The sequence below is a fragment of the Nannobrachium achirus genome (assembly GCF_963921795.1).
Source record: "Nannobrachium achirus genome assembly, chromosome: 21".
NCBI lineage: Eukaryota > Metazoa > Chordata > Actinopteri > Myctophiformes > Myctophidae > Nannobrachium > Nannobrachium achirus.
Genome location: NC_137828.1, coordinates 21625768 through 21637882, shown reverse-complemented (window position 1 = coordinate 21637882; position 12115 = coordinate 21625768). Strand labels below are relative to the sequence as shown.

The 12115-nt window shown below is 43.8% G+C and overlaps 1 protein-coding gene across 3 annotated transcripts in view; it reads left to right on the top strand.

Annotated features, from left to right (window-relative positions):
• Nucleotides 1-11700, top strand: part of LOC308306498 (sorting nexin-16-like) — a 38084-nt gene extending 26384 nt beyond the window's left edge. For 2 of the 3 annotated variants that reach the window (XM_080751516.1, XM_080751517.1), the window contains exons 8-10: nucleotides 1483-1619; nucleotides 2434-2556; nucleotides 9538-11700. In XM_080751516.1, the coding sequence (XP_080607642.1) occupies nucleotides 1483-1619; nucleotides 2434-2556; nucleotides 9538-9646 (369 nt within the window). In that variant the 3' untranslated portion in view covers nucleotides 9647-11700. Of the gene's footprint in view, nucleotides 1-1482; nucleotides 1620-2433; nucleotides 2557-7126; nucleotides 7170-9537 lie in introns of all 3 variants that reach the window. The other variant, XM_080751518.1, reaches the window with a different exon arrangement.
• Nucleotides 11701-12115: the final 415 nt, after the last annotated feature.

Genomic DNA, 12115 nt, shown 5'->3' with positions numbered 1-12115 from the left:
CCGCACAACGAGCGCTCCTGTTCCCAATTTCACTGAAACTCAAAAAGACTGTGACATATACACCATGATCGGTAGTCTTTAAGGTGGTTGTGTTCCATTTGATATCCTTCTCCTATCACAGCAGCTCACAAATCTTGCTGCTGTGTTTGCACATTGTTTTACCTCACCCAGCAGGTATGGGAGTTTTTTATCACTGGTCATGTTTTCAAATGGAACCAAATTAGGGATGCAAATTATCGATTAATTCATTAATTGATAGTTGATAACCTTATCGATCGATTAACAATTAATTGATAAGCGTTTTTTTTTTTTTGTTGACCAAATGGAACATTTTTATCCAAAACCGAAAATGAGTGCAGACATAGCCTGGTTCCAGCCCATATACCCACCCACTCTCAGAGTGGACAGTTTCTCTGGTCTGGAATTGTGTTCATAATAAGTGATTTCTGGAGCCGAAATGACGGCTCCTCCAATTAGCGCAGGGGGTGGGTTTAACAAATAACCAATCCGTGCCGTCAAAGTCCCTCCCCTCCAGAAATTGCTCAAACAGGGCACAATGTCAGACTCAAGCTTCAGCTGAGTCTGAAATCAGGCTAGTGCAGACACATAATTGCCTTGATGTATATGTCACCGCTAGATCGAGAATCAGTTAGATCGAGAACCGGAGCGCTCGTCGTGCGGCGCGGGGCGGAACAAGCGGTCGCTTTGATCCACAACAATGACAACAACAACGTAGCGTCTGCAGGAATGATAGCGCCTCACCCCACAGAGGTTAGGGTTAGGGTTAGGCATAGTTTTACTGAGGTTAAGGTTAGGGTTAGAGTTAGGCATAGTAAGCTAATGGCTAAACACAGCTGAGCTAGGCTAGTAGATAAACAAAGAAAGAGGGGTCGCAAACGAGTGACGTCAGCGACTACACAAGTGAATGGCTGTTGTCGCCATCTCATGGTGAATACGCAGAATTACACAGGTGTGCTGATAAGAGACTATCAAAGTGAATTGATCCAGGTGGTGGTAGGGGTGTGTGGTGAACGACAAAACGAGTGCTCTTACCACGATCTAACTGTAACATATATAACATTAAGTGTCAACAAGCTTCAACTGGACACACCTCCCCTTTTTTTTAAGATCACTTTTTTTGATATCACACACATACACCATACCTGTAACTTTGACTAGGCAAATAAAAAAAAGGTAAAAACTAAAAAAAAAAAAAATCCCAAAAAAAAGATTAATTGTGATTCATTTGTTTGAATCGATTAATTCCTTAACGATCGATTAATCGACTTTAGATTAATTGTTAACACCCCTAAACCAAATGGACCCTGACTTGGTTCCATTTGTACACTGTCAGAGTTAAGGGGAGACCTTGACATGTGAACGTTTGAGAAACACTGCTTTACACCACTGCTCGGTTACCCTGTGTCTTTCTCCTCCTGTTCCACCGCCCCATCCCACTCTGACCCTCTCCTCTCTCCCCAGGCCTTCTGTGAGACTCTGGAGGAGAGCAACTATCGTCTCCAGAAGGAGCTGTTGGAGAAGCAGAAGGAGATTGTGTCTCTCAGGAAGAGGCTGGAGGAGCGGGAACACGCCATACTGCTGCTGGAGAGACACTTCAAGTCAGGAGACGCACACGCACGCACGCACGCACGCACGCACTGGAGAGACACTTCAAGTCAGGAGACGCACACGCACGCACGCACGCACGCACTGGAGAGACACTTCAAGTCAGGAGACACGCACGCACGCACGCACGCACGCACGCACGCACACACACACACCTACTGTACAATAGAAGTTTTCACAGATCCCAAAAATCTAGCTGAACTGGACCCTTTTATATTTTTTTTAATAGAAAAAGTAGCATATCATCGTTGTCGGGTGGAAACCTTGTATGTCCAAAACCGTTAATTTTTATCATTTAAAAAAAATGAACTAAACTAGTGAAAACAGCCAAGTGCGAGGCGTTGTGTGCTTGTAGATCTGCTGTTTTCACTACTTTTGTGCGACGGCCTTGTCTGATGAAGCAGGGCTTTACTTCGTGAAAAAACGTACACATTTGAAACTTGGAGATGGGAGGTTTCTGCCCGACAGTGACGATATACTAATAAACCAATACTTCACCCGACTAAACCTAACTCTAACCTGCTCTGTACTTGATCTATTCTTTTCCCCTCTCTACACCAAATTATCCGATCTACAAGCTCACACAGTGCTTTTATACACACACACTCACGCATGCAATGCAGTGCTGATGTGTGTTACCAGCCACTTATCTTTCTGTGTGTGTGTGTGTGTGTGTGTGTGTGTGTGTGTGTGTGTGTGTGTGTGTGTGTGTGTGTGTGTGTGTGTGTGTGTGTGTGTGTGTGTGTGTGTGTGTGTGTGTGTGTGTGTGTGTGTGTGTGTGTGTGTGTGTGTGTGTGTGTGTGTCAGTGGAGAGTGTGTGAGTCCGTTGTCTCCATGTGTGCTGTCGGCTCAGGGCAGTGAGAGCAGTGCAGACATCGATGCAGAGTCGTCCACTGCAGAGGCTGACCAGGACATGGCTGCAGAGGACGGGTAACTCATAACACACACACACACACACACACACACACACACACACACACACACACACACACACACGTCAATAAATGTGGCCATGTGGAGTCTGTGGAAAGGGAGTACAAGTTAATTCTCTCCAGTGCAAGGTAGGGATGGAGCCCTAAACAAGGGTAGCTTGATAACCAGATAACAGATTTAGAGTACCCAGTATCAATAAGCTTATCGAGCATAGCGGCCCATGATGTCATATTTAAACAATCCAGACAAGAGGCGATCAAGAGATTATTACAGTACTATTCTTAATATAAAGCCATTTAACACTTATTGCACACTAATGAATGATTGTTTTAACAATAATATTTGTTACTTTTGTCAATTGTCATCTTCATAAACTCAGCACAAAAAGAAAGGAAACTTGACTTTGGTCCATTATATCTCCCCTTTAATAATACCAATTTGTATTGTGTTTTATATCTTTTTCATTGTTGATTCGTCACCTTTACAATGAGGTACAGCTTGTAAGCATCAGGCATTCGAGGCATGAGCTACACAGCCAAACGTGTGGGTAGCGCTGACCCCAAAATTTGCCAACATTCGGTCCATTATATCTCCCCTTTAATTATGTTAAATGGTATTGTGTTTGATATCATTGTTATCGTTGATTTGTCACCTTTACAACAAGGTACAGTTCGTAAGGCTCTGGTATTCGTGGAATTAGCAACACAGCCAAACGTGTGGGTAGCGCCCCTCCAAAAATCAAAAAACCCATGCACAAAATGGCCTGGCAGGCCTGCAATACTGTTCTTTTGGTGTTCACCTTTGTTGCTTGGTTCATTGAACGATTGCACTCTCCCACAGTAATAAGGAAAAGAAAAAACAACACATATTGGCCATTTTTACACTTCGTTAATTTTAAGCTCAGTGTCAGGGAAGCCCAAAACGAGAGTAAATGCCAGCAGAACAGTATATTGCAGGCTATTTTGGCAAAACTTTGGTTGGCGCTACCCACACGTTTGGCTGTGTAGCTCATGCCTCGAATGCCTGATGCTTACAAGCTGTACCTCATTGTAAAGGTGACGAATCAACAATAAAAATGATATAAAACAATACAAATTGGAATTATTAAAGGGGAGATATAATGGACCGAAGTCAAGTTTCCTTTCTTTTTGTGCTGAGTTTTAGATGGTGGTCAGCCACAAACTGTCATCTCACATCTTTCCACAAAATATTAGAAAACGCTCAATAGTGGGCTCGATAAAAGCCCTGCTCAATAAGCAGGATCGATAAGGTGCTCATTATCAATAAAAATGTACGAGCTCCATCCCTACTGCAAGGGCTGTCAGAAATGGGTCCACTGGAGATGAAGCGGAGTAAAAGGCAGCCTGCAGGCGGCACGTGAAACATTCGAGTTGTCAGTGGTGCAGGGGAGCAGGTCCACAGGCAGATGCAGCCGAGCAAGAGAGGCTGGTGGTAGATGGGGAGAGGTGCAGTATGCGGTGATGGACCCGTTTCTGCTAATTGGAGACATGCTGATGGAGGGGGGGGGGGGGGGCAGGAGGTGGACCTAGCGGTGACTGCAAGGGCACGAAGTGGTTGGAAGATGTTCAGGGGCTTGTGTCTTTTTTAACATCCAAGGCCACATCCCTGAAGATGAATGCCGTATGGAAGTGAGACACAGGCCCTGAGGGTGGAGCGTGATGACAAATGAGGCACGATTAGATGGATGTGTGGTGTGTGTCACTGTGGGAGAGAAAGAGCTGAGACAGAGAGTGGAGGCCATAGTGAATGTGGCAGACTACCAATGGTACGGACAAGTAGAAAGAGAACGACTGGGTGAAGAAAGTAATGTCGGTTAACTCGGTGGCTGACCTACATGTAGGAAGACACCGTGTTGGCTGATTTGAAAGCACACGGCATCGACCATGAGGTGGCCATGGGCCTTTCCCGGTGGAAGAAAGCAATAGCGAGGAGCCAGTATTCGTTCACACAATACACAGTGAAGCACATGTGTGACTACTGCATACATAATGCATCATTGACCCACTTTCAATGATGAATGTCTGTGCTTTCCCAAAGTAAATCACACCACTCCTCCTATTAACTCATTTAGTGCCACCCCTTTCACCACTAGAGGGCGCCCAGTGGCCATAGAAAATCCCATAGAGATATGCTGGTATATGCAGAAGCCCTGCAGCCATGACTTGCCTGAACACTTTCCTTTGTGCATGTACAGGAAGAGGATGAAGTTAGCTTGAAGTTAGCTATTGGCTACCAAGCATTTTAGAAGCCTTATTTTCGTCAACTTAGCCATGATTAAACCTTGCACACCTCATGCATGGGAAAAAAACAGAGAAGAATGAGCTCTAAAAAATCCAATGCAATCCTGGATTGCATTGGAGTGGATTTGTGCAGTTTGTTCACAGCTTTCAAACAAAAAAATCCGATTGGAAATCCGTTCAGGCATTCTTGAGATAATCGTCATTATGTTTTACATGTTATGTAAACAAACATGGCTGCCCTGTATGTTAGATGGGGTTGTATGGGGGTGGAACATGCAAAATCGCGATTGAAATCATGTTCACCAGATTTGATGGGGTCAAAAAAAAAAAAAAAAAAAATCAAAAAAATGTTTTTCAAATTGTTTTTTTTTTTTTAAAGCCGAACTTGTTCGGGATCGGCACTCTGCGATACGATAATAAAGCCGAACTAGTTCGGGATTGGCACTCAATGAGTTAAGTCAAAAGCCCCCTGTAAAAAAAAAACAGAAAAAAAACGAAGCCCACTAGCTGGACCCTGTCTTCTCTCACTACCATTAAAGGACAACTTTAGTTTTTTACAACAAGGGTTCATATTTTAGATTGTAATTAAATAATATAAAAATTATTTCATTTTCTTCTTTCTATTGTTTTAGAGATTCTTATTTCAGTGGTTGGGGGCATGCGTACAAGTGGCTAAATATGTCATTTTACACAGAATAAGCCCATTCCCAAGATACAAAGAAACCTTTCATGGTTGGATGTGACTTATGGGGGCTAGAAGTGTTACAGTAAATAGCAATAAAGAAACTGCTGGCTTATTGTGTCTAAAAAGACATATTTAGCCACTTGTACGCATGCCCCCATGCGTACGCATGCCCCACATTTTAGCACGGTAAACGCGATAAAACATTAGAACGAAGCAAATGAAAACATTTTAATCTAGGAATTTATAAGCAGTAGGTGGGATTTCTTTATTTTATTTCATACAGCAGTTCTGTTTTCATAGAAGTCTTGTCGTGTATGTGCTGTGCATGGGAGGATGCTTTTTTCAACCCCAGTCTCTTACAAGTAATCCAATCACATTTGAGGGGTTATTGATGGCCGGCGGTGCATGGCTCCATGGACTGTGGCCAAACCACATATAAGGAGAGTGCTGCATTTCATTGCTAGTCTGACGCACATAATAACTACTGTATTTCCCCAGCAAAGAGTCTGTTGTCTTTCTAGGGAAAGGTAACTGTAGACCTGCTTTGTAATCTTGTGTAACAAATAGAATATTTCAAGCCATTTGTCTTCTTATTGATTACATGGGGTGTGCCTCAGGGCCCAATTCTTGGGTCAATGCTGTTTTCTTTATTATTTAGTAGTCGACTCTCCCGCACACTGATAAGGTTCAAGGTTGTACTTTATTGTTACGTCTTTTGCACAGGTACATAAGAGTAAAACTTATTTTTGTTTGGCATCCTTCGGACAATGCAGTGGTATCTATAAAATAACAGCAAAACAACAAAAAACACACCTAAAGATAAAATAATAAGTAATAATGACGTAGGAAAGAAAGTGAGTGCTAAAGGCAAAGAGCAAAGAGAATGAAAATAATGATAAGAGAATGATAAGCTGATGTTACTGTTGTAGGGGTGGGCAATATGGTGATACTTGTATACACTACATGGCGAGCCATATCAAAATTCCTGTTGAATTGTTAATACAGAGATTCATTGCAGAATTAATTAAACCCTGCTTTTTGGTCTACATTATCTACTTACTCATAAAAACCAACATGGAAAAGAATCGTGATAAGATTGTGTATCGTGATACAGCTTGAAAAAGAATTGTGATGTTTCCATTTCGCCCACCCCTATACTTTTGTCAAGTTATTTAATGGCTATCTAGTCAACGTTATGAAGTGAATATGGACAAACCGACACTGGTATAATTCTTCTTATTGACTGATGTTTTGTTGATAGCACAAGCCATAGCACAATGCAATATAACTTTGGTAAACGTGGTATAAACAATATTCTTGTCGCACCCATGCATTGATGTCGGGCAGAAACCTCTTCATCTCCATACTTTAACTTTTCAAGTATTTCCGTAAATGAACGATGTAGGAACATCTTAATACAAAAAGCTCTACAAGCTCAAAATGCGTTGCGACGTGACATGTTTTGAGCTTTAAGATCTGCTATTTTTGAATTTTTATCCTGAAAAGTAACCGTTTTCAACCGCCGGCGACAGTTTGTCGTTATTTTGCTGTCCGTTGGATGACCTTTTGTTTATTTTTATTTTCATAACCGTTGACCTGTTTTCCCCCTCATATTCCACAGCACCATTATCCCAATGTGAACTAGAAGTCCTTTAATGAGTGAGGTACTACACGTCATCATCTGGTTAAACCTCTGGTGTACTTGTACACATCTCTTCGTATTTCCCCACTGTTTCTGACTGTGTCTGGTGGTACTGTAGCAGCAAGGCTGTAGAATACATTATACACATGGTGATGGTGATGTATCAGGGTAGGGATGGGTTCAGTTCACCTACGGCATTCATCCAAATCAGGAAGAGTTATTGTTGGTTTATTTATTGTTTTCAATCCTTTTGACGGGGTTTCCGGGAGTCATCGTCAAAATGAGGGACAGTTTGAACAATTAAGCCCCATTTTATTTTTCGGCTATTCAGAAATACTAATAGCCAATCTGCAAGCTCACAACGCATCGCTATGTGATGCGTTCTGAGCATGTCGATTGGCCATTAAAAATGGCAGAATTGACAGAATTGTTGACAAAGTCTTCTGCTATGGGGCTCCCTGGCACCAAATCTTTTGGAATGTGGTCCGCGGCCAGATATGTATATAAATGTGGTAGTCGGGGGCGTTAGGGATATTTCGTGCTAATCAGTCTAAAAGCGCCACATTTTGCACAGAGCATGCTCTAATGATTTAGCTAGGGCGCCCGAGGCGGCAACCTTCGGGGTCGCCACAGCGGCCAAATCAAGTTGGGCTCCCATCGACTTTCTATACAGGAGGAAAATACCCAGAACAAAATCTGCTTTAAGTAGGATCTGAGGGGACTAACTAGGGTTTGTCACGATGCTGAATCCATTGCAAGCATTTGTTTTGCACAAACAACATTCCTTGGGCTATATGGCCCCAGAAAACGCCCACAAAACTGTGAAAAGTGATGACTCATCACTTTTCATCACTAAACCATAGTTTTCTGGGGCCATTTATAGCCCAAGGAATGTTCTTTGTGCAAAAACAATGCTTGCAATGGATTCAGCATCATGACAAACCCCTAGTCAGACCCCTCACATCCTACTTAAAGCAGATTTTTGTCTGGGTATTTTCCTCCTGTATAGAAAGTCGATGGGAGCCCAACTTGATTTGGCCGCTGTGGCGATCCCGAAGGTCGCCGACTTGGGCGCCCTAGCTAAATCATTAGAGCATGCCCTGGGTTACATCTGTGCAGAATTTGGCGCTTTTAGACTAATTAGCACTAATTAACTGTTTGATATCAATGATTGAGACTTTTTGAATAGTCTAAAGCAGTGGCAGTGAACTGAGCCCCATCCTGCTGTGTGTTAGTGTGTGCTGTGCATCGCCTTGCATCGGCCTGACACTCTGTCTGTCTGTCTGTCTGTCTGTCTGTCTGTCTGTCTCACTAACATCAACATACTCACTCTCTGCCTCACTACATAGTGCACTCACTGGGGCCTTTTCCACCAAAAGAACCTTGGTTCAAGAACCAGTGCCGTTCAACTTTCTTGGAACCTTGGTTCGTTCTTGCGAAGCGGCCGCAAACCGCCTTGCGTTTCCACCAGATTGAACCAGATTGAACCAGAGGAACCAAGGATTTTGTGGTTCCCGTTCCGAACCAACTTTTACGGTTCGGAAGCAGCTCGGTTCTCGGTGGAAAAGCTCACCTCTGGTTCATCCCATATAGGCGGGAGAAAGAACCCGAACCGGTCCTTGATCGGTCGAAAAGCACCCACTGTGACATGGTGGTGCTATGTGTGGCTCGTGGTCAAGCCTTCTCTCTCTCCGTCTCTCTATCTTTGTTGTACTGAAATGGAGGGACATGCCTGTGTAAAGAGGCTGAAAGCAAATGGCCAAGTTCCAACATAACATGTAGACCTTAGAACTTTCTCCTGACTGACCGGTCAGGGCTGCTGTGTCAATTAAAACATATGTGAGGTGCCTGCTGGCCTACTGGTCCAGGCGCATACCACTTAGCCATCGCCACATAGGCATGGATGCCTGGCCGCGTCGCCGGTTCGATTCCCGATCCGGGCGACCTTTGCCGCGTGTCACTCCCCATCTCTCCCCCCATTTCCTCTCAGTCTATTGTCCTATCAATAAAGGCATAAAAGCCCAAAGAATCTTAAAAAAAAGGAATAATCAAATATAACTTCATTATCATCATAATGTGGAACTTCCTCATCCAGCAGGCAGATGGAGAGATGACGGTGGAGAATGGGAGGGAAGACTTGGGTGTGTGTGTGTGTGTGTGTGTGTGTGTGTGTGTGTGCGTGTGCGTGTGTGTGTTCGTTCAGTGGCGCTGTGATAGCTGAAGCCTCTTTCTGCATCGTCCTGCTCTGTGAAACCTAATTTTGATTGAGATCTGTCTTAAATGAATGAATCCTGTAATAAAAAATGTAATCTTCCTCTTTCTGTTGTCCTCTCTCTCCCCTCCTCTCCCTCCCTCCCTCCCTCCCTCCCTCCCTCCCTCCCTCCCTCCAGGGGCAGATGTGAGGTCCAGCCGGTGCGGTCGTCAGCATGTTGGTGTGGACCGTCACTCAGTCGCTCTCCTCCGGTCATCCGGGTCACCCAGTTCTACCAGCAACACTGACCTCCTCCTCCTCCAACCACAAACTGTCTTACACCCCCTCTTATCCTCCTCCTCCAACCACAAACTGTCTTACACCCCCTCTTATCCTCCTCCTCCAACCACAAACTGTCTTACACCCCCTCTTATGTTCATACAGATGTGCCACTTGAGAACATCACACGGCATGCCATCGGCAAGACAGTGGATTGTCAGTAAATCGTCAGAACATTGACAGTGAGAAAGGAGGGCATTTGTAAAGGTGTTGCTGTGTAAATGCTGTTCAGATTCTTATTTCCAAAGAAGTGTCGAAAAGAGAATAATGAGCAAGGCTAAACAGTGAAAAGAACCTTGGAAAACAAGTATTTCCAGAAACAAATGCAGGAAAAGTAGAGCTGAAGTTTTGAAATGGCGCATCTGTACTTCCTTTAACATTTCATCTAACTTCTTTCAACCTCTCCTCTCCTCTCCTCTCCTCTCCTGACTCGGTCATATTCCCTGCAGAGGCCATGGGTGGATGAGGGCAGCGGTTTACCGAACAACATCCTCTCTGGATTTTCCTCTGCCTTTTTAATCCTGTGGATTTGAAGCCGTCACTTTATGCTGCCACACACCCACCTTCTCTTTCCAATTCACGGTGGACTCATCTCCCTCTGACAGGATTCCATCGGTCAGCGGACATTTTGATTTACCGATTTAATTTGGAACATGTTGTGGTATTTGTTGTGAGGATTACATCTCTCAGTAAAGACTGTTATTGAGGAGGAGGGAAGAAAAGGAACTCAAAACGACAGGGAGGCTTTTCAGTTCCTGGTCAGTTCTGAACCTGCCTACTGTAGGAGCATATCTCCCTGGATCCAGCAGTCTCTAAATAAGCCAAAGGTTGGTTCCATTTGTACAGTTTGTACACCGATCCAACCAAAATGCCCACCTCACCTGACCACTTTAACATGGCAGCCGAACGGCTGGCGTGTTGAGTGGTCGCCATGAATTCTCGAGAAGCGGGCCCTGATCCCAGAAAGCCTTCTCGAAACCAAAAACACCAGGAAGTTCATTTTGGAGACTTTGTGCGAAATGGAGAGACTGGACGAAATGACGCTCTCGTGACACTCGCGTGACAATCCACGTCGAGCCTGCTGTCTCACATTATCTGTCACACATTTAATGTGCGACAAGAGACCTCGCCATTTACATGTTTGGTGAGAGTGAGTTCTTCCACATTTCCTAGGCGACGATTGTTATTATTTTGTCTCACTCGACAATGTACTTATCCGAGGTGGAAGTGTACTGTAAATGACGGATGGGGATAGAAAACGGCAGTGGTTGTTTTTTTGTTTTTTGTCTCACCCATTTTGTGATGCATTTGGAAGAGGCTGTGATGTACATCTTCTTCTGAGAGCTGCCCCCTTGTGGCTGTACATGGTACATACAGGCCAGGGTGTGTAAAGTGTACGCCTGCCTCCACAGTGGTGGAGTGTAAAATGCTGGCCAAGAGCAGAGCGATGCATCTCTGGATCGCTATACCAGCGCTTCTCAAACGTTTTTCATTTCAAGGACCCCCAGTATTGGTATTAAATTGGACCACTGACCCCCATTTGACACAACCTCTATCTCTGAGACTGGCATCATAATCTATACGGCAAAACCAGCCGTGTTAATTTGTCCATTTGGTTCCATGTGTACACTAGGGCATTCACAGAATATTCGAATATCGAAGTCGAATATTCGCTTATATGATTTTTTGTTTATACAGCTTGGCTAGATAGGAAGTCATAAGAATGAGTTGTCAATGCCCCTGGTGGATGAATTAGTTAATGCTCTATACCAGGGGTTTTCAAAGTGGGTGACGGGGCACCCTGGGGTGCCGTGAGATAATTTGATAATATTTGGAATTTATTTGGACACTTGAAAAAATATTCAGTATCATTTTAAACTTGAAGTACAAAGTTATTTCCAGTCATTTCGAACCAAAATGGCTATTATCTCAATGTTTTCCTCGCAACATAATCACTAAAATATCGTCACTGTCGGGCAGAAACCTTGTATCTCCAAGTTTCAAATGTGTACGTCTTTTGGTAAAGCAAAGCCCTGTTTCATCATACAAGACTGTCGCACAAAACTAGTGAAAACAGCCGATCTACAAGCACACAACGCCTCGTGATGCGAGGCGTTGTGTTCTTGTAGATCTGCTGTTTTCACTAGTTTAGTACATTTTATAGATGATAAATACAAAACGAACGGTTTTGGACATAAAAGGTTTCCACCCGACAATGACGATATGCTATAAATATAAGGTGCTGGGAGTGAAAATTATAATGTAGGGGTGCCTCGGATAAAAAAAAAAATGTATTTGGTGCCCTGAGACAAAAAAGTTTGGGAACCCCTGCGCTATACTGCGGCACGTTTCGTCTAACGTGACTAGTGGGAAAAACAGAGGCCATTGTTTGGCCACCAGTGATCCGTGTGTGATTCTCATTGAGAAGAACCACTGAG